Genomic DNA, 24,437 nt, shown 5'->3' with positions numbered 1-24,437 from the left:
TAGGCTACATACTTGAGTTACACGCAAACAGTATGAGGCGTGTTACTGAATTTGGACTAATTTAATAATTAGTTTAATAATAATTTAATAATTTGGACCGTCCCTCATGCAGACCAGAAAGCAGCTTAACTCCTGAATTCCCTACACTGCAAAAACGAACTATAGCTGATTCAATTTAAAATAATTTGTAACCTGGCTGCATTAAAATGTTGCATACAGTTTATTCTCATACAGATCCAATACTTTAAGCTGTGAGGGGTTTGATCTCTGAGCTGAAGCCAGAGCAACGCCTTCATCTGTGATATCACAATGTCTCAACCTGTAGAGAACTAAGACACAATGTGAATTGTAATTCAAGTGTCTGTAGTTTGTCATTCACTTTGTTCTCAGAGCAGAAACTCACCTCATGCTCATTACTGATCTCTCACTCTCTGTGATGTAGAGCTCATCTCATTCAGGAGAGTCTGGTTTCCCTGCTTTGTTATTCCTTATTACAGACACTGAAACTTCAACTGGATCAGTTTGATCTAAATGTGTTGAAGACCCGTCACTCCTGATAGACACACATCTGGACTCTGGTTCTGATCGGACGATCTGAACTATAACAAAAAAAAAAAATATTGAAGGTGATTCTTTTAATTCCTGTTTTTAACAAATTACATATTAATTTTTGACTAAAACACTCACTTTAAAGAGTGCTTTATAATTTTTCATTTACACAGCGTTATTACAAAAAATGTGGTAACGCTTCCAGTACTTACAGTGTACTTACAGTGTACTTACCTAGAAAGTACTGGCTAATATAAGGTAAGTACATGGAACAGGGTTAGGTTTATAGGTAGGTTCAGGGTTATTACCCAGTAATTGTAGTTACTAAAATAAGTACATAGTATTTACATGGGTAACTGGACTGTAAAAGGAAGCGTTACTAAAATTGTAGATTGAGTATTTTCACAGATGTGTCTCTATGTGAGCAGCACTATATGCGTAAAACATGAGATTATAAATAGTATATTTCTCATATTTTGCATAAAATTCTACAGATACTACTCTAATAAGCAAAAATGCCATAGTATAAAACATATTTTAATGTAAATACCTGAGATCAGGATCTGCAATATGTGGTCTCCAAATGGCTTATTGGCAGTTTAGTATTAAGTGGTTAATTTACACCAATACAAAAGATAGCATGTATATGGCTTCATCTCTGAAAACATTATTTGCGTCTTATGTTTCATATTGATATAAGGTACCGCCCCAGTGACAGCTTTCGTACCTTTTTTTCTGACAGTGTGAATAAATAGTTCCACAATAGCAAACAACATGGATTGAAAGCATACATTGTGCCGATATATTTGTTTTTAAATCATCAACGAACACCACCAACCACTCGGTGAGTTGCACAGTTTTGAAAATGAACGTTAAGGGTTGTTTTAAGGACATGTTTGTGCATGCCCATAGACAGCCAGTCTAACGCTGTCACAGGCGATTCTAAAATAGTCAAAAAGTCGAGACAGGACCCATTGTCAAAATTTCTAAGTCCACCACTCTATTTCATTCAAAACAAACTACAAAATAGACTCATGGTGTTAAATACCATAATTATCCTTTATGTCCTTATACTGTAATTTTTTATGGTTGGAAAGACTGTGTTCGAATCAAGATTGATTAATCGTGCATCTCTAATTATTCTGAAACGTGTAAACATCAGTGAAGGCCAGAGTGTTTCCCTGTCATCAGCCTGAGATTCTGGGATAGACTCCAGCACTCCGGCGATCTTACACAGGAGAAGAGAGCAGTGCTGTTGCTAGGAAATCTGGGGCCTCTTGAAAGAATGGGGCTCAGGACCCCCAATCGCCCATCCCTCCCTTCCTACCCTAAGGGGCGAAACAAAAGAATCCCTAAGTGTTCTCACATGAACTTTTTTATTTAGTAATAAACAAAAACACACTTGATCAATGAAACAGACACAAAACAAAAAGATTGACACTTTTCCTCTCTCTCTCTCTCTCTAAGCAGACATGAGTGCAGCTGGTCAGCAGGTTCTACACAAGATATAGATGAAGTCTATTTATTCTGTAGATCAACAAATAACTGATAACATGACAGCAGTTCTCTATTTGTTCATTTGTCCTCACCTTCTGACACTGGACTGGAGGACTGGCTCTTGGGATCAGGCGAAGGTCACTTCACTTCTATAATGCTTGCAATATTGCTGATTATATAGACCATTTCACAAGATGTAAACAACACTGGTCCAGAAGCACTTCCTGTTTCAGTTTTTTAACACTACATAAAAGCTGGGATAGAAAATACAACCAACAGAACATTTAAAACTGAATAAAAAAGTTAAACAAACATCTTTAAGATGTTTTCTTTACATGTGAAATAAAGAAAACAGTTACAAACTGAAACAGGAAGTGCTTCTGAACCAGTGTTGTTTACATCTTGTGAAATGGTCTCTAGTTGTTGATAAAGAATAAGCTTACTTTGTTTGCGTTTGGTTTGTATATTCATGGACAGACAAAACAACAGTCCAACATACTGAAATCCAGTCCATCGACTGAAATGCTTGTATTGATATATTTTATTCTACTAAAATGTGTCAGTCTGTGCCTGTCGTCGTGATTATAAACGCTCCTGATATTAGAGTAACAATTACAGACGAATAAAATAAAGCATATTTTGTTTCATTTTGGAGCTTGTAAAGGTTCAGTTTAAGCAGATGTTTTATACCATCATCACTCATTTCCCAGCATCTGGCTCATATTCGCCATCTCAAACATATTCTCACCATCATATTCAATATTTTGATCACCGACAGCTTCTTCACCATGATCCATCATCAAGTAACAGTGACTCTAATATTTGATTGTGTTCAGTACTTGCTTCTGCAGATTACAGGTTTTGCTGATGATTGAAACTGAAAATATAGGGAACTTATTGTTAATTAATAAATAATTATTAGATAATTCTTCAGGAATGACTTATAACCTGAAAACGTATTCTAAAGTGAAAATAAAGGGAACCCCTTAATACTTAATAAAAAAAATACTACATACTTCTGACTCAAATCAAACTTACAGTAAAAACAAACAAATTACCTTTGTACTTTTACTAAGGTCATTTTGAAAATGAATAGGCCTAATTATAATTTTACTGGAGTAATATTTTATTGTGGTCTCTACTTTTACTCAAGCACTTGATATGTGTACTCTCTTCACCACTGCACTGCAATGGATTATTGTGTATGACTGCTCACTAGTAGTTACTTTATAGTTATTTTTCTTGAACCATAATTAGTTCTTCAGGGGGTATGACAGAATTCATTAGTTATTGATTAACTAACTGAGACTAACACATTCAAAATCCTAGATTAGTTAACACATCTTCCTTAGTAGTTAGTGACTAAGTGTTACCTATTAGTTCTTCAGTGATTCCTTATTAGTTATGCAAGTAAGTAAGAAACAGTATTCTAAAGTGTTACCATGATTTTCACATCAAAATTTTAATCTTCATGTCCATGTTTAAATTACAAAAAAAGAATCTCAGAGTTCCAGGGGTCTTTTGCGCCTCATGGTGTATTACATCACTAGATGGCAGTATACCACCCGCAAGCACACATCAGACCGTTACACTGTAAAAAAAAAAATAATTTTCAAGATTTGTTATCACAACATATTTTCTTTTGTCAAATCAACTTTATAATAATTTATTTAGTTCAGATAACTTATTATTTTGAGTTTCTGATGATTACATTAATCTCCTTCATTGTAATAACTCACTTTTTTTAAGGCAACCAGGTTATTTACTTTTTTAAGTTAAACCAACAATATTTTTTTACAGTGTAAGTGTTGTCACAGATTACATACTGTACTCATATGAAGGTCTGTCTGTGTCTCAGAATGGAATTAGAAGGAGCCCAAACCGTCAAGTTACCGCAAGTGAGAGCTTTCTGAGAAAAACACATGACCCAAAATATCCAAGACCTCACAGTAAAAATGACTTTCAAAACAACATGAACCTCAAAAGAACGTAGTGCCAGACTTTTATTGAATTGTGTTGTATCTTAAAGAGAATTAGTTCACCCAAAAATTAATATCATCCTATATGATTTACTCACCCTAAAGCCACCCTTATTTTTTTCAGCTAAACACAATTGGAGTTATATTGAAAAATATCCTGGCTCTTCGAAGCTTTGTAATGGAAGTGAATGGTAACTGAGATTTTGAAGGCCAAAAAATTGCATCCATCCATCATGAAAGTATATGGCTCCAATGGGTTAATAAAGGCCTTCTGAAGTGAAGCGATGAACTTTTGTGAGAAAAAAAATCCATATCTATAACATTACAAACTATAATCAGCTTCCGGTAACAACCATACACAAGTCCACTGATCTCTGAGCCAGGATATTTTTTAATATACCTCTGATTGTGTTAGATTGAAGGAAGAAAGTCATACACACATTACCTAGAATGGCTTGAGGGTGAGTAAATCATGGGATAAGTTTTTCGTTTTTGGGTGAACTATCCCTTTAAAGTGTGTGTAGACCTACAGTATATTTACCATGACCAAATCTGTGGGTGTCTGGAAATCTTCACAGCCTCTTATCTGTCTAGTTTTTAGATTTTCCTGTCTGTCATGGTTTTTCCCTTTTATTAGTAACACGCAATGTTTTCCCCATTTGTTAATCTCTTCACATTTATCAGGTATCATATGCCAAAAAATATGACCCTCCTGCGTTTGAAATAATCAAAGGTTATTAGTATTTGGTTCACGGGAAGTGGTATTTGACAGTGGCGACCTTTTGGAAGTCTACTTCACCAACTAGACTAACAGAAAACAAATACATAATCCAAACCTGCCTTTTAGTTTCTGTCTGTGCTGGTTTGGTTCTGTTATGTTCCTGTTTGCTAGTGTTCCTGATCCTTGTTTGTTCCCAAGACGTCATATAACTGACGTCTTGGGACGTCTTTTGACCATACGTCAACATCCGCCTTTTTAGGGTACCCTTAAACGTCGGTTAGATTACGTTATCGGATCCTAACCCTACCCTACCCCAGACCTAAACCTACCCCGTCAACTAACCGACGTTAAAGGTAAAGCGTCAGTTGTATGACGGCCCGGGATTGTCATGTAACCAACGTTTAAGGGTACCCTTAAGAGGCGGATGTTGACGTATGGTCAAAAGAGGTCCCAAGACGTCAGTTATATGACTTCTTGGGATGAGACTGTGTTAGTTTGTTTGTGTGGTTTACTGATCATGTTAAAATGAACATTCAATGTATCTCAAATTGGTAGGTTGCAACCCAAAAATGGGTACTAAGTAATAACAACAAAGAACGTAATTCTCAGGGTACGTTTACACAATAAATATGCACTAAAAACATAAAAGTTTTTCCTTATGTAACAATGTTGTCAAAATGTTCAACTTAAAACATTATATTATTCATGTCAGGCCAGTAGATGGCGATGTCACTTGTAAAGAAAAACTATGCACCTGTTCACCTTATTTTCCACGACAACAAGGGCTTCAACTTCAACTTCCGACTGAGAGGGATCTGATTCAAAACGGTAAGCTTGTTTAAAAAAAAAATATGGAACTCCATGTCTTTGCGTCATTACGTCATATATTGCGACTATATTGCGTGTGAAGTTGTTGGAGGTGGAGATTTATAGCCTTTTCTCACAGAATTTGATATAATTGAACTTATCAATTTGATGGCGGATCCAGAAATGTTCAAACGAGAATCCTGTGACAACAGATTCAAATGTTGTAAAATGCAAAAGACTTCAGAGTGGCTACAGAAAAAAAGAGACTGCAATCGGACCCATGCGAAAACAAGGATAATATCGGAAGGACATTACATGTAGTCATGTTGACGTTGTAAACATTTACAATTTGAGAACAAAGTATAATTTGCTCAGTTTGACGTGATATGATAAGCAATCTTTAGATTTAATCAATTTTTCGCTTAGTTGGTCAGAACAAAAGTGGATGTTTCTTACTTGTTCAGATGACATTTTCCAGTGAAAATATTATGTTGGTCATAATTCCAAAAAGTATAATCTGTGATTCTGAATGCCAGTATCCACACCGCACCGGCACGGCAACTGACAGGCTCACAATCTCCTCAAACACTCTGTTCATCCGTGCAGTCATAAATCTTTTTTCGAGTCATTTCGTTCATTGAATGAACAAAATGACTCGAAAAAAAGATTTGTTCCGTGAAAAAGATTTGTTCACGTTCGTGACTCTCCTGTCCATCAAAATGAACAAATCTTTTTTCGAGTCATTTCGTTCATTGATGAACGTTTTGATGAACGAGTTCAAACAGGAGAGTCAGGAACGCACATCACAGGCGAGCATTTGTGCTTATAAAACTTAAACTTTTGTATTTATTTTTTAAATGACTGATTGTTTCGCTTGATCCTTTTTCATCGTCTGGCAAGGTGTAGGTAATTATAAGCCTTCTCATTAAATTATTCATTGTTTTTTTATTTATATTTTTCAATAGTGACACATTTGGGGAGAGGATATTCCAAAACTTTCTGAAAATACAGTATGAGAATTAACTGCATAGACATTTACCTTGGAAATTGTACAATTTACGTGCATACAAAATGAGTCCTCACATTCTTTCTTGTGGTACCCAGTGACACACCTGTGTGAAAGGCTCATTATGCGGGTCATTGTCTCCTCAGGTGTGACCCACAGCATTATTAATGATCATTCACAATCACTCACACCCCACGCTTATTGCATTTCCAAACAAAACGTGTCTTACAAAATTTAAATCAACTGTGTTGTGTAAATGATTAGGCTGGGTGATTTTTATATCAATGTGAAGGCGACAACCAAAGTCTTGTGGACGCATATTTACTATATATTTCATTTTTAGTTTTTTCAATGACCACGCATAAACAATATTCTCTCAAAAATACAAACATGCACATACATGTTGTTCACATATTATGGTAGCCCTGTTTGCGCTGAATAGAGTGTAATTTCACCTGTGCCATTAATATGTTTATAAGCAACTGAAAAAAGCACAAATGTCAGGGCATGTCAGAACAGCTCAAGGACCCCAAAAACACCTTAGACGCCAGAGGGTTAAAGTAACATGTTCACTTTTTACTGTGTACATCAAAGTATATATTTCACTTCCTCCTACATCTCTTCCGTTCAGAAGATTTGTGCATTTTGCATCACTACGCTACATCCACTTTTCTGTCCTGCCAATGTTTTGCAAGAATGAGCAATGGTGCAACACTGATTCATGACGCATTATTTTTCAGCTCGTACACGTTGCCACACATTCTTTCAATATGACAATCAACCAATCTTCTGAAATTGTGAATTACAACATCAAATACCGGTAAACACTTAGAGACATCTGTAGGCTGTGTACCATAAACATCAGCAAAGACAAGTACTTTTGTTGGGGGGAAAAAGCAACCAGTTGGGAAAGCCTTGTATGACTTTCTTTCTGCAGTGGAGTTTAAAAGCAGATGTTTAGCTAAATGTTCATACTGCTATTTTCTATATAATATAAAATATGATTAAGGGCACTTTTTTTCCACAAGGGAAGATTGGGTCATGTTGGGAATACAAGGAAAGTCCAGTCTACTATTGACTACTTTAGAGGACAAAAATGATTCAAATTTTTGGATGAACTGTTCCTGCAAAAACTATAAGTGCAATTAAACTCCTATTAAGTTAGATTCGGAAATGATATGAAGCATCCAGTACAAATTTATGCGTTTTTAGATGCAAAAAGTAAACTTTCAGCTATAGCTTGCACACAGTCTGGACTACATAATGGCCAAGTAGCCATCAGTAATACGCCCACATATACTATATAAATATACCCACTCAATAGTCAACAATCAAAGAGCCATGATATTGATTTTTTCCTCCATTATGGGCAGATATAATCTATGTAATGCTAAATATTTTATGCGTTTTGACCAAGGAAGCTATTAGCTGTACTGATAAAGTATTACGACCAAAGAGAGGCAGGAAGAGCAAACATACTTGATTTCCCCACTAATCATTTTGCCCTGTAATGAACCAATACATATACAGATAAGTGCAGCATGAAGGCCTATACAATTTATTAAACGTTCTAATGCAGCTTTCGTTGATGGTACAAAAGCATATTACGTGCCACATAAATCTGATTTGGTTTTCAAAATCCAAATGAACTGTTTCGTAAGTGATGTAATCTGATCTTGTTCCTCAGATGTTGTGTAGTCAATATCCAGTTTCTACAGTAGCTGGTAATTATGTAAGCATCAACACAATGCCAAAAGACTTATAACAACTAACACGATTGTATTGAATGTGCACTTGTACTTCAAATCATAAAAGTATATGTTTAAAATCCTGTACTTGCAGATGTCATAATATTACTGAAATAAAAGGCCATTTAAGTGTACTTAAAGAGAGTACAATTTTATGACAGTATCTTTAAACACTCACCGGTGTAAATAACATGCAATTGAGTGTCTAAAAACATTACATTATATACACTCAAGTATATTCTATTACAGTATAGTATTTCCACATTAAGTTTTCTTTTTAGGCTGTCAAACGATTAATCGCGATTAATCGCATCCAAAATAAAAGTCTGTGTTAACATAATATATGCGGGTGCACTGTGTACAATTATAAATATACAGTATATATATATATATATATATATATATATACACAAACATGCATGTATATTTAGGTAAAAAATGTATTTATATATAAAATATTTATATATAATATAAATTATATATAAATCTATATACATGAAAATATTTTTTAAATATATACAAGCATGTGTGTGTATTTATATATATATATATATATATATATATATATATATATATATAATTATACACAGTGCACCCGCATATATTATGTTAACACAGACTTTTATTTTGGATGCAATTAATCACGATTAATCGTTTGACAGCCCTATTTAATAGTATAGTAAAGTGTACTTTTCACAATAGCTGTAATGTGTAAAGAGTGGACAAACAACTGTATGTTCTGTTGGAAATATAATGAGATTTCACTGCTATGCTGAACAATTTATTTTTAGCAAGTGTAATTTGTACACAAAATGATTGGAATGCGTGAACACATATATATTATTCAAGGACAAGGCTGTCTGTCTGTTGGAACGGACACAAAGGACAGCTAACTAACACTTCTGTTGGTCCCCAGTCGAGCGTGCCTTGGCCGTTGCACAGTTTCCTGCTATTGAAATGAGATGCTTTGCGTTCCTGAGACATGCGTTTCATCTAGTAGCTGTGTACAAACGCGAGTCTTGTTTTTATGTGTTCAGTGCGATGGTTTTGTTGGAGGTCTTGCGTGCCTTAGACAATGACATGTCTGTTTTTCACCAAAAAATGTCTCCCTGACCTTGGGGGTGTTTGTTTTAAAGGAGCCCCATGGGGAAAACAGAACAATGGCCATAAAACATCCTACATGTTTCACATGATCAGCACAGGCTTTCTGAGCTATATATTCATGTCAGTTTGCTGGGTATTTTCGCTTCTTAATTAAATCTTGAACACTTTGGTAATGTAATGTCACGCATACATAATACATTAGACATGAATGCACATGTCAGCATGTCACAATGTCAAATCTCAGCCTTGAATGCCACACCAGCAAAGCATTTGCTGACCAGGCTAGAACTTAACAAAAGCGTCAGGTTACGTAATTTAGGGAGTGTGTTTACTTATTGTTTTTTTTTTTTAATTTGTACAAAGAAAAACAAAATGTTGGAAATCACAATTTTTGCAAGGAGGGCAACCAATTTTGAGTGATTTTTTTTTTTTTTTTTTTTGTCTAAATACATATTTCACGTATTGCATATGTAAAGTAATACCTCGCAAAATATGTCACAATATCTCTATTATGTATGTCCTTAGCCATGTCCATCAATCCAAGTCTTGGATGATTTTTCCCTAAAAGATTTTTATTCTGTGACATAAAATTGTCATATCAATAGAGCGCAACAGATTTGGCAGAAAACTATACTTCTACTTTCTATGGAGAAATTGATTTATATCGATAAAATAGAATAACTTAAAAAAGTTGCTGCCTCAAATTAAGTACAATCAACTTGGATGCTTATGTAATTTCAACTTGAATAACTTAACTTATTTTGATGAGTTAAAGCAATGTAAAAACATATGTTGTTATAACTTATAGATTATATAATTGTTTAGAGTGTGTATATATATATATATATATATATATATATATACAGTTTTTTAGATTATTATTATTTTCTGTACTTCATGGTCATTGAGGACTTTAAAATCCCAGTGGAAAATGAATGAGAAAATACTTCCAGAATTACGGTCCCCCTATTATTTAATCAAAGACTGATTCCTCACAGTATTGCATAATACATCGCATGTCGTTGTTGCAAGTAACGTGCAATGTGTCATGGGGTGTGGTTTATAATCAAGAACACCTTGCCGAACCCTAACATAACGTCTCAAAAACTATCCTATGCTCTAAACAGAATGTTTGCTGAGGTTTCTGGTTGCACTTCCACTTATTTTATCTAAGTTATAGTTTGGAAAAGCACAGAAATGCAGTTCATGCAATAAAATCACAAGTTGGACTTGTGGTTTGGACTTCTCTGTGCATTCTCTTTGAGGTGGTGACCATAGACCTCCATTATATGACTGACAGACACGAACGGTTTGACCTAAAAATATAAAAATTGAAAATACTGTGGAAACAAAGACACCTACATCTTGGATGCCCTTGAGGTAAGCTAAAACATATCAAAAATTAATTTCAAAGTGAACTATCCCTTTAATAATTATAAGTGGTTTGTTCTAATTGTGATATGGGATAGTGTCTGTAAACCGCAAAAAGACTGTTTAAATATTAATGCGCACCGTTGTTTACAATGTTAGACGAAATATGAAAAGACAACATTTCGCTGACTCACTGTAAAAAAAATATGTTCATGTCGAATCAACTTAAATAATTTAAGTGGCTCAGATAACATAATATTTTAAGTTTCTGATGATTAAATCAATCTGCTTCATTCTATTGACTCAATTTTTCTATTGCAATTAACTTAAAAATTTAAGGCAACCAGGTTACTTCATTTTTTAAGTTAAACCAACAATATTTTTTTGGATAGATTATAAAGTTTTGACTGTATAAATATATATCAAATAAGCGCTTGTTAGCCAGTTTCTGCTCAATATTTACACCTTTTAATAAAATAGCAAAAAATATATTTACAAGGTATGTAATATTTTTCATTATTGCTATTTATTTGAGACACATTTGGGGGATATATTACAAAACTTTTAAAGAAAATACAGTATGAGAATTAACTCCAAAAATAGAAATGTTTACCTTGGATATTATACAATTTGCTAGTATATATATATATATATATATATATGAAGAGTAAGTGCCATTTGAAATTTTCTTCTAGAATGATCATTTTTATCAAGCTTGTTTATTTAAGATCAGTGATTTCACTTAAATGGCAATGATAATTACCTATTAATTGTTATTTAAGTGAAATTACTGAACTTAAATATACAAGTTTGACAAAAATCATCATTAAAGAAGAACATTTCAAATGGCATTTAGAGGCTTTTTCATCTGAACTCTTCATATATACATATATATATATATATATATATATAGATAGATAGATAGATAGATAGATAGATAGATAGATAGATAGATAGATAGATAGATAGATAGATAGATAGATAGATAGATAGATAGATAGATAGATAGATAGATAGATAGATAGATAGATAGATAGATTTTTAATTATTTTTATTATTATTATTATAATCAATAATTTAAGTATCGACTACCTTCTTTTTCTTAGAGAATTACTTCTCTATCGGTTAGCCTTCCCATTCACCTCAATTTCACTTGATGCAAGCACATGATGTCATGTGACTAAGTAATGCTAGAACCGCATGACAACATTGATTGGATAATGGCACACCCTGATCTTAAGGTAGCAGAAATGGCTTTGCCAAAACATCTAATATATGATATAACCAAGCAAATCAATAATGTTTTATCCATAATCTCAGAAATATAGAATAAAGAATAAATAAATAAATGGATATGACTGTCTGATTTGTCAATGCTGGTGTAATTAAGGCATCTACCAGCAGGGGCTAACTGGACCATTCTAAAGTTAAACTGTGACTGCCTAGCAATCTCACACACGTCTCCTAAGAAGAGCTTATAAACTCAGAACTGTTTGTCAAGAAACAAAAGTCCGAAATTTCAATGTGAACAAATTCAAATTCGTTCAAAACCCCAGATTTCAACAAAACAAACATACTGCGAACTTAAATAATCCTTTAAAGCATAACCTCCTATCTTAATTGTCCTATGGGTAAGGTTAATACTATAAAATACAATAACAAATGAAAAGTTGTCACAGTTTTTGCACCTTGCACATGGTATAATACTAATTTCATCTCAGTCAGAGGAGGAGGGATCTATCCAGGAGGTAGGAGGAGCCGCGGCTGGTCAGATACGATACGTTAGTCGTGATAACACTGGCTTGTGCAGTCCTCCACAACACAGCTGCCTCTCTACCGCCTCTTCAATGCACACAGCACACAACTGCCCCTGGGGCCACTGCTGACGGAGACACCCAGACAGATCTGCGAGGAAGGGGGTGGGCCAACAGACCCTCGCTGAAGCAAGTCAGACTCGCTCATTTGCTCTGTCACACACTCGGGGAGTGTTGCATGCGGTCTACAGGTGCTCACTGGACCACATGTGGGACTGAGAGAACAAAGAGGACTAATTGAAAGGATACAAGTCGGGGGAACAACAACTATTTTGGATGTTGGAAAGAGACATCTGTTGTTGGTTTTTTTCCTCAATGGGAATATACTGAGAGTGGATTCTAACAGGACTACTCCCTTGGGCTGATTGTGGATGGCATTGCTCAAGTGAAACCAGAGGAAAGGACTCTGCGAATTGAAACTTTGAAGTGAGTAGCTTCTAAGCTTGGGGCAACTGTCTTGTGGGGTGGCTGGGGAAAGGGAAGGGGGAGGGGAAGAGGTGGTTGGGCTCTGGCTCCGGTCTCTGGGGTGAAATGCCTTCAACATGAGGCTTTGTTGGAGAATGCCACAGAGAAGTGTTTGATCGCTTCAGTTTTAGAAATAAGAGATCTATGTGCCCTCGAAGGCAAGACCATCTTGTGGTTGGAAGCAATCTGTCTGCTTTGTTTTGCCCTGTTGAATTGGGGATTGAGGGAAATCCTCTTATTGTGTGGTCTCGCCTAACTGCCACCCCATAGTGTGCCTTTGTTTCTCATTGAGATGTACAACGCGACTGTTAGGATGGAGAGTTTCAATTATTCTCTGCCGCTGAACAACAACAGTTGCCCAAAGAATGACAGCTTCAAATATCCGCTCTACAGTATAGTGTTTAGCATAGTCTTCATGGTGGGACTCATCACCAATGTTGCAGCCATGTACATTTTCACTTGTTCTCTGAAACTGCGCAACGAGACCACGACGTACATGATGAACCTTGTTGTTTCGGACTTGCTGTTTGTGCTCACGCTCCCTTTGAGGGTGTTTTACTTCATCCAGCAGCACTGGCCGTTCGGCAGTCTGCTCTGCAAGCTCTCCGTTTCCCTCTTTTACACCAACATGTACGGGAGCATCCTCTTCCTAACGTGCATCAGCGTGGACCGCTTTCTCGCCATCGTCCACCCCTTCCGCTCGAGGGGACTGCGGACCAAGCGCAACGCTAAAATCGTGTGCGTCGCCGTTTGGATTCTGGTGCTCTCCGGGAGTCTTCCGACGGGCTTCATGCTGGATAGTACAAACAAGCAGAATAACTCGATATCCTGCTTCGAGAACTTCTCCTCGAAGCAGTGGAAGAGCCATCTCTCGAAAGTGGTGATCTTCATCGAGACGGTGGGGTTCCTTATCCCCTTGATCCTGAACGTGGTTTGCTCCGCCATGGTCCTCCAAACCTTGAGGAGGCCGCACGCTGTCAGTCGAGGAGGGAAGCTGAACAAGACAAAGATCTTGAGGATGATCATCGTCCACCTCTGCATCTTCTGCTTTTGTTTCATCCCCTACAATGTCAACCTGGTTTTCTACTCCCTGGTGCGGACGAACACCTTAAAGGGCTGCGCGGTGGAGTCGGTGGTTCGGACGATCTATCCCATCGCTCTGTGCATTGCTGTGTCCAACTGCTGTTTCGACCCCATCGTCTACTATTTCACCTCAGAGACGATACAGAACTCCATTAAGAGGAAGTCTCAAGGGAACCGTTCCTTGGATGTCAAGTTCTCCGAGGCCTTGCAGTCGGAGACGAGCTCCTCCCTTCATTTCAGCCTGAGGTCCATTAAGAACAAGATGTTTCACAATGAATCCAACGTATGAGGACATATATTGGCCAAATTGATACTTGCTCGGTGTCCTATCTTGCAACAAATCTCAAAGTCATTACATGAAGTGGATGTACGGAAACAGAATGCAGAAAAAGCAATCAGCGGCGGATGAAATATGTGGATTATGCCCTAATTGGGATTGTTAATATCTCTCTGGGCAATGAGTAAACTATGCCCTTTTAGAGGGATTTACCTCCCTCTTAAAGTCATCCTTCAGCCCGGATCTGGGGGCCACACCTCAATCTGTCTAAACATTTGGATTATTTAACTGTGGAGTAAGAATAATACAAATATAGATCAACTGGAACTTGATGAAAGTAGTCCCGAACTTCTAACTATATGTGAATGTACTTACATTTCCAGAATGGTAAGTGAATGTGGAAATAACATACTAGGATATATAACCACTATTTAATTAAACCCACAAAACAAAAATGGAATGATACTATTGTATGCAATGCCACATGAACTGCCTGAAACTCACTGACTGCCTGAAAGTGTCATAGTATTAACAAGCTGAAAACTTTTGTTGGCACTTTAATACTGTATATTAACTTTGCACTGTTATTGATAATGTCATAATGCACTGTTTTTTTTCCTGTTACAAACAATAAAGTTCTAAAATCATAGGTAGACGTATTTATTTACAATAGATCAACATCAATGCTTCTCCCTCTGCACTCTCAGATAAAAAAGGTACAAAAGCGGTCACTGGGGCTGAAAAGATGCAAAAGATGAACACTTGAAATGTACATATTAGCACCTAAATTGTACATATTAACACTTCAAATGTACATATTAGCACCTAAATTTTACATATTAACACCTGAAATGTCCATAAAATGGACATATTAGCACCTAAAATGTACATCTTAGCACCTAAAATGTGCATATGAACACCTGAAATGTACATATTAGCACCCAAAATGTACATATTAACACCTGAAATGTACATATTAGCACATAAAATGGACATATTAGCACCTAAAATGTACATCTTAGCACCTAAAATGTACATATGAACACCTGAAATGTACATATTAGCACCTAAAGTGTATATGAACATTTGAAATGTACATATTAGCACCGAAAATGTACATATTAGCATCTAAAATGTACATCTTAGCACCTAAAATGTACACATTAACACCTGAAATGTCCATATTAGCACATAAAATGGACATATTAGCACCTAAAATGTACATACGAACACCTGAAATGTACATATTAGCACCTAAAGTGTATATGAACATTTGAAATGTACATATTCGCACTGAAAATGTACATATTAGCAGCTAAAATGTACATCTTAGCACCTAAAATGTACATATTAACACCTGAAATGTAAATATTAGCATCTAAAATGTACATCTTAGCACCTAAAATGTACATCTTAGCACCTAAAATGTACATATGAACACCTGAAGTGTACATATTAGCACCTAAAGTGTATATGAACATTTAAAATGTACATATTAGCACCTAAAATGTACATATTAGCATCTAAAATGTACATCTTAGCAGCTAAAATGTACACATTAACACCTGAAATGGACATATAAGCACCTAAAATGGACATATTAGCACCTAAAATAGACAAAAGTTTACCTTTTGAAAAGGTACAGCCCTAGAGACAGCTTTTGTTCCTTGTTTTCTGAGAGTGTGTAATTCCCATTCACAAATACAAGCCTGCAATATTGAAGTTGCAATGTTCCATTTATTTCTGTTTAATCTTTAAATATTCAACAGTTAAAATATTCACCATACCATTGTAAGTGTGTGTAATGCCACACTGATATAAAATATGATATTCTCTCAGTGTTTTTAGCCATCTCAAGTGGCTGATATCGACAAAGAACAGTCTCTTAGGCTAAATGGAGCGTAAGAACAACATTTCAATCACTCAAAGTGTCACTAACTGGAGACTGAAACAGATTCGTCTTGATACGAGATGCATGTCCCACCAGTTTTTTCCAAAATTGGGTTTTCCCCTGTTCTTATGAAAATGTAATCTGCTGCAAGCATAACTGAGCTGGAGTTTTGGATAAATAAGGTTGAGAAATTTCTTTATAACTGCGTAATTTGTGACATGACAACGCAACGCTAAATTTGGCAGGAACTGTCAACACACCCAATCCTAACCAACATCCTCCCTTCGAAACGTGCCCGTAGAAGTCTGCAGTAAGGTGTTGCCGTATCTGTTAAGATGTGTCAAGTCAAAAAGGGAGATCCACAGCTTTTAAGCTCTTGGCTCAAGTGTTAGATTAGATCACCATCACTCATTGTGTCTCTGTCAAGCAGAAAAAGGGGAAATGAAAAACACAGAAAGTCTGATGAGAAGTACTGACTTCACGTTTACGTACATCCAATCTGCTTCCACTTATTCATGCAAATCACCAGTTTTAGTGTTTTTAAAGGAGTAGTTCACTTTAAAAAAAAAACTTTTGCGGATAATTTACTCACCCCCATGTCATTCAAGATGTCCATGTCATTTTTTTCTTCAGTTTTTGATGAAAACATTCCAGGATTTTTCTCCTTATAATGGACTTCAATGGGAACCAAACGGTTTGCATTGCTCTGTTTTGTGATGCGCGTTTGTTCGAACTCGTTTATCACAATGATCAAATGTTTTTTTCAAGTTAATTCGTTCATTTCGTTCGTTGAATGAACCAAATGACTCGGAAAAGGATCGTTCATTTTGATGAACGCGTTCGAACAGGAGAGTCACGAACGTGCATCACAGAACAGAGCAAGGCTTATAAAACTTAAACTTTCTTATTTATTTATTAAATTATTAAATGATAAGACCCTTATTCATCGCCTGGAATCATTTAAAGCACTTTGAACAGTTTGCAGTTTGTACTGAAAGTGTCTTTTGGATCTTGAACCGTTTGGTTCCCATTGAAGTCCATTAAAAACCCTGGAATGTTTTCATCAAAAACCTTAATTTCTTTTCGATTGAAGAAAGAAAAATGAGGACATCTTGGATGACATGGGGGTGAGTAAATTATCAGCAAAAGTTTTTTTTTTTTTTTTTTTTTTACGTGAACTACTCCTTTAACTTGGAACCCAATTTGTTCAACGTCTCTAATAATGCACTCTTCCCTCACAAAATTCAGAACAGTGGTGCATTACTATGGATTTTTCAATTACAGATTATTCCAATATTACATTTGTTCCCCCTAACATATTTACATTTAGTCCCTTTTCCAATTGGCTCAGAGTGGTTCGAAGACTGGCGAGTGGCGACAGATTCTTTAAAATCTGCTGTAGATGATGGTCCACTCATTCGCATTCTGTATTCAAGATTTTATAAGACAGTTTTGGACAGAAAGTTGAGTTCTTTTAAATGCATATTTAAGACATTATGTAATAAGTCAAAGCTAAATATGGAAGGTAAAAACATCCTCAATAAAGCCTGTGTTACTTCCCAAATATCAAACTGAAATCCTGTTTTGTTTTCACTTCCTCAGTCACCTCTTGTGTAAGCACGCATGTCACGAAAACAATGTACCGGTCACTTTTAACCTCATGATTTAAAAGAAAAAATTTTACTATGTTCTTCATAATGAAAATACATTCATTGTTATGTTTCATGCAAAACAAGCTCATTACCATTGTTTCATTACCATATATGTACTGTTTTCTTTTTGTAATACAGTACATATATGTACATATTGTTACAGTGCAAAACAATCATCAAACTCAATATGCAAAGCAAACCACGGAAAAAAGCAAATATTATAAATATTACAAAAGAGCAGTATTTTTTTCCTTCTAAGCAGCTTGTTATGCTCCTGGCGCTATGAAGATGGAGCCGGTGATAAACATGGGCTTATGTCTCCAAACTTCAAACAAGCATTAGACATCCATTATTCTCCCCGCTGTTCAGCCCTGCACAAACACAGCATCCGAAACCTCAAGCTCCACTTCAAAGCTTCACAAACTTCAACACAGGCTTGTTTACTTTTTCACCACCTTTGACTGGTTCATTTGCCGATGATGTGAGAAGGAGGGGAGACCACCTTAACTAGATTAAGACTAAAGCTATTATTTAGTCTGCTTAGATTTTGTTCTGTCTGGATTTTAATTTATTGATAGAAATGTTTATCTTCCATTTAAAGAAGCAGTTCAACCAAAAAATCTGCGTGATATTTGATAATTCTGCATTGATGATTAAAAAGTTTTTAAAAAAGAACAGCATTTATTTAAAATAAAAATCTTTCGTAACAATATTCACTACCCCTCAAAAGGGAAAACTGTTTTCTTTCTTTTTTGAAATAAAGAATTATTTTATTCAGCAAGGATGTGTTACATTGATTCAAAGTGACTGTAAAGGTTTATATCGTTAGAAAATATTTCTATTTTGAATAAATGCTGTTCTTTTTAAACTTTGTATCCATCGATAATAATGAATCCTGAATAAAGTATCACAGGATCCAAAAAGATCTTAAGCAGCACAACCGTTTCCAACATTAATAATAAATGCGCATTGAATTAGCATAATAAAGTGTTTTCTGAAGGATCATGTGACACTGAAGACTGGAGTAATGATGCTGAAAATGTATATATATATATATATATATATATATATAGGGCTGTCAAATGATTAATCGCATCCAAAATAAAAGTTTATGTTTACATAATATATGTTGGCTGTCTATAATTACTTTATATATATATATATATATATATATATATACTGTATATATATACACACACACATGCTTGTATATATTTAAGAAATATTTTATTTAAACTATATAGATTTACATATAATTTATATTATATATAAATATAAATATTTTATATATAAATAATATTTCTTTCTTAAATATACAAGTGTGTGTGTATTTATATATATAAAATAATTATACACAGTGCACCCACATATATTATGTAAAACTTTTATTTTGGATGTGATTAATCGCAATTAATTGTTTGACAGCCCTATATATATATATATATATATATATATATATATATACACACACACACACATAAACACACACAGCATCAGTAATATTAATTTATTTTATTTTTTTATAAAATTATTATAATATTTTGAAATGTAATTTATGGTTAAAGCTGATCCTACAGAAATGCTGATTTATTAATAAAGCTTTCTGATTATTATCAATGTCAAAAACAGTTGTGCTGATTAATATTTTTGTGGAAACCTTCATACATTTTTTTCAGTTTTTTTTTTGGTGAATAAAAAAATCTACAGTATTTTTTAGGGGTGAAAAAAAACTGCAAATGCAATGTTAAAGTATTTAGTGTATTTAAGTATTTATAAATATATATTATATGTATGTAAGTATTTTTACATGTCGATATATTTCAAGTCCTGGTAAAGGATAGGCCTTAAATCAGGACATTTAAGTTAACTTTTCTAAACATGCCTTAGAAAAAGAAAAAACTGCAGTTTACCTTATGGCGCCACTGACATATTTTAAGATATACTTTCAACTCAAACATGCATTACAGTATAGTCCAGGAGCAGACTTAAACAGGGTCTTCTGAAGTCATACAACAGCTTTGCGTCACAGATCAGACTGAAACTTAAATCAACCTTCGTTATAAGTAGAACGATTCTGGGAGTTTAAGGATAAGTGTTATGGCGCTTGCGAACATAAGACATCAGAGAAGGAAAGGGCCGCAACAAAACAAAGAGGCTAGTGTGTAAACTTGCAAGTGACCTTCTGACCTTTTGACATGTGAGCGCCGCATTACAAGAGACGCTGTGAAGCAAAGCAATTGCCTTAAAAAAAAAAGAAGCTTAGCCAATGTAACTGTTCTCAAATCCTGCTGTTTCATTTGTACTCCTCTGTCTTAAACGGCAGATTAGCATGTTTATTGACATGTACTCGTGGTGAAGCAGAACAGCTGAACAAGCAAACAGGAACCCACTGAAGTTATTGATAGAATCCCCAAGGCAGCCAGATTAGGTTTCCCAATGACCCCTGACCCCATTTCAGCCGCACATGTGACAGGAACTCTTCACATCACCCAAACCCAAGCGTGCCCTAAAAGCATGTTTCCTGAGAAGTGTCCTGACCGCATCTTTCTGTTTCTGACACAGTCGCTATTGCTGTCAGTGTTCAGTGTATAAATGGCTATGTTCATCTTTTGTCTTAAAATATGAAACTTTCCACATGTAAAGCCGGAAGCTTGCTATTTTGAACCAATAATCAGAAAAAAAAGAGCATTATTCAGTTACTTATCTGACTCCAGTATAATTAATCTGACTACTTTAAAGTTGTTGCTATTTTTAACCTCTTATTCTTTAAAGGTAAAAGTCTTTCTTATAAGACTGCCAGGAAAACGTAGGATTTAACCTGAACGCTTGGATAACTTCAGCTTTCAACGTCATCAAGGAAAGATTCTCAAAGACTTACATGAAAACTTACATGTTTAAGTATATGGGACAACATACTGTATGTTGAACTTAGTTATAACAAATAATACACTGTTGTGCAAACGATTGCGTAATTCTCGGTATGAGTTTACGCAGCACCGGTGTGCGGGAGTGGCGGGGTTAAAGCCTTTCTCCCAGATCAACAGTTACCAAAGCATTATTAAACATGAGAGGAATACCAACACCGAAACTGACCGACAGGAAACCAAAAGATAAGGAAAATGGGTGGCGATCAAGAGCATGTTTAAGCAATATTACCTACATTGTGCATTAGCATACTTTAATAGCTCTGTTCAGTCCCCACCGTTCAGTTCAGTGTATAAGCTGTCAGGTGAGACCGAACATGCGCACTAAAAGGAGTAGTTCACTTTTAAAAAATCTTTTGCTGATAATTTACTCACCCCCATGTCATCCAAGATGTCCATGTCTTTCTTTCTTCAGTCGAAAATAAATTAAGGTTTTTGATGAAAACATTCCAGGATTTTCTCCATATAATGGACTTCAATGGGAACCAAACGGTTCAAGGTCCAAAAGACAGTTTCAGTACAAACTGCAAAATGTTCAAAGGGCTTTAAACGATTACAGACGATGAATAAGGGTCTTATCAAGCGAAATGATCACTCATTTAATAAATAAATAACAAAGTTTAAGTTTTATAAGCTCAAATGCTCGCCTTGCTCTGTTCTGTGTGACTCTCCTGTTCGACCTCGTTTCATTTGGTTTTTTCGTGTCATTTGGTTCAACTTTGTTTTTTTTGTTTTTTTTATAAATGAGCGATCGTTTCGCTTGATAAGACCCTTATTCATCATCTGGAATTATTTAAAATCCTTTGAACATTTTGCAGTTTGTACTGAAACTCTCATTTGGACCTTGAACCGTTTGGTTCCCATTGAAGTCCATTATATGGAGAAAATCCTGGAATGTTTTCATCAAAAACCTTAATTTCTTTTCGACTGAAGAAAGAAAGTCATGGACATCTTGGATGACATGGGGGTGAGTAAATTATCAGCAAAAGTTTTTTTTTTTTTTTAAAAGGGAACTACTCATTTAAATAAACAGTACAGACATCATTGAGGTGCAATCGAGTCTGTCTCTCCAAACAGGACCATCCTGTGCCTGGACTGTCCCATCAGTCCTCAATCCGCATATTGGTGAATGCCTTGCACTAAATAGGCATTAGCATACTGTGATGATGAAAGCCATTGTGCCACGTCCAAAGGGATAGTTCACCCAACAATGTAAATTACCCCATGATTTACTCACCCTCAATTCATAGGTGTAAATGACAGTCTTCTTTCAGACGAATACAATCTGAGTTATATTAAAGATGTCCTGGCTCTTCAAAGCTTTATAATGGCAGTGTCCATGAAAGTGCATAAACGGCTCCGGTGGGGTCAATACAGGCCTTCTGAAGCCAAGCGATGTGTTCATGTAAGAAAAATATTTAATTAAAAAAATTATGAAGTAAAATAATGAGCACGCTACGCCACGACGCACTACGATATTTCAGATGTCACAAGTTGCGTAACTTTGGAAGACTTGAGGGTGAGTAAATCTTAGACTCATTTTAATTTTTGAGTGAATTATCCCTTTAATTCACATGTATACCTTTGAAAGGATTTCTAAAGTACAGTAAAGAGTTCAACCCATATTCGCTCAGCCCTACACACACATACATTGAATACATGGATTACATTTAAAGGAGTAGTTCACTTTTAAAAAAAACTTTTGCTGATAATTTACTCACCCCCATGTCGTCCAAGATGTCCATGCCTTTTTTCTTCAGTCGAAAAGAAATTAAGGTTTTTGATGAAAACATTCCAGCATTTTTCTCCATATAATGGACTTCAATGGGAACCAAACGGTTCAAGGTCCAAATGAGAGTTTCAGTGCAAACTGTTCAAAGGGCTTTAAACGATTTCAGACGATGAATAAGGAGATCTAGGAATGAAAACGAAAAGAGAATTGTGAGAAATAAACATAATTGCGAGTTATAAAGTCAGATATGCAAGATTTATAGCTTACGATTACGAGTTTGATTGGTAAGATATAAACTCACAATTGCGAGAAAAAAAGTCTGAATTGTGAGACAAAAAGTCACAATTGCCTATATTTATTTTTTATTCAGTAACGGAAACACTCTTCCATACAATTTTGCTTAAAAAGTAAAAGCATCTTTTATTTACTTTTTAATATATTTTTACTTAAAAATGAAAGAAAAGAGCAGCATTATCAAAAATATATAACTCCCACTTGTTCGAACAAACTCATTTTAAGCAAGACGACACAGTGTCAGCAATTTCAGGAATTTGAAAAAAAAAGGCATGTTATTGCACTTGAGACTAAACACACATAAATAACGTGTCTTCATCATGTCAGAGAGACTATAGAGCCATATGTGTGTGTGAGTGTGTTGTTGGTCCAGGTCGTGCTTTTCAAACCCTATCTGAAGTGGATCAGGAGCCTCGCACGTAGTCCGCACTGACTGCTCTGAGTCCAGTCTTATCTTATCAGTCTAACAGCTCTCCTCCTGGGGCCGCGATTGAGAAGAGCCAGAGCACACACACAAACACACACACACTCATTGTGTCCAATACACAAATCTCAATTCTCCTACACCTCTGCACCTTTTGTTTTTGTCGATGGTGTGAGTGAGAAAATCCTGATGCACATCTGTGTGTGTGCTGAGGCGTCCAGCTAGATTTTCAAGGCTGGCTGGGTTTTACTTCATTGCTATGAGTTGCTAATGGGAATTCTTGGTTGTTTTTCGAATGTTCTGGGTGGTTTCTTACTGGCAAAGTCAGAACAGCTCCTCCTCAAACCTCTATGACAGTCTAGCCCTTAGATATGAGAAAGACTGTACACCAAGACGGTTCAGTCATTTTTCTCTGAATGGGAGAACGTGCAACACACAATATGGCATAATAAGTCGTCTTACGAGCTAATCGGCTATTGATACTCACTGCGTCACTTCAGCTGCCGTTAAAAGATCCAGTTTCCACAGAAACAGTCCATGTTCGGACACGCTTGCTTAGGGCTGCATATGCGCATTGCCTGAACCAACATGAAATTGATGGTTTGTAGCATAATAAACAATACAAAATGCTAATGCTAATGTATGTTATGCTAATGTGAATGCTTGGCCAATGCAATTCTGGTTGTACATACTATTTGTCTGTTGTTTTAGTTGTAAATATGTAGATATCAGGGTGTGTTGCTGATTTGAAATATGTTAATTAAAAGTGAGTTTGGACATGATTACATCCGTTAGCATATGTGCCCTTGTGAAAAAGAATACGCCTACAATTTAAAGGGGTCATGACTTAAATTTATAATGTTCTTTGAGGTCCATTTAAAGTTGGCAAGTTTTTTTTTTTATATCAAAAAACATCCTAATTTAGAAATAATAGACTATTTACTTTCCTGTTTTTGGCCCTCACTTTGAAGAATTTGTTGCATCTCATTGATAGATTTAAAGGGATAGTTCACTTTGAAATTAATTTTTGATATGTTTTAGCTTACCTCAAGGGCTTCCAAGATGTAGGTGTCTTTGTTTCCACAGTATTTTCAATTTT

The 24,437-nt window shown here is 35.5% G+C and overlaps 1 protein-coding gene and 1 long non-coding RNA gene across 2 annotated transcripts; one reads left to right on the top strand and one right to left on the bottom strand.

The window, feature by feature from the left end:
• Window positions 1-647: 647 nt before the first annotated feature.
• Window positions 648-24,109, bottom strand: LOC148973315 (uncharacterized). The gene is made up of 3 exons (XR_016146760.1): window positions 23,826-24,109; window positions 22,610-22,803; window positions 648-1,877 (listed from the first exon to the last, which is right to left on the bottom strand). It is a non-coding gene; the product is annotated as an uncharacterized LOC148973315 (long non-coding RNA).
• Window positions 12,546-15,070, top strand: lpar6a (lysophosphatidic acid receptor 6a). Its single transcript, XM_039660142.2, has one exon. The coding sequence runs from the start codon at window positions 13,354-13,356 to the stop codon at window positions 14,431-14,433; it is 1,080 nt and encodes a 359-aa protein (XP_039516076.2). The 5' UTR covers window positions 12,546-13,353; the 3' UTR covers window positions 14,434-15,070.
• Window positions 24,110-24,437: the final 328 nt, after the last annotated feature.

The sequence above is a fragment of the Pimephales promelas genome, chromosome 16, assembly GCF_988280905.1.
Source record: "Pimephales promelas chromosome 16, fPimPro1.hap1.1, whole genome shotgun sequence".
NCBI lineage: Eukaryota > Metazoa > Chordata > Actinopteri > Cypriniformes > Leuciscidae > Pimephales > Pimephales promelas.
This window is presented reverse-complemented; position numbering and strand designations above follow the sequence as displayed.

What these genes read in the sequence shown, in the direction of transcription:
- lpar6a (XM_039660142.2), top strand. Translation starts at nt 13,354, where the DNA reads ATGTACAACGCGACTGTTAGGATGGAGAGTTTCAATTATTCTCTGCCG.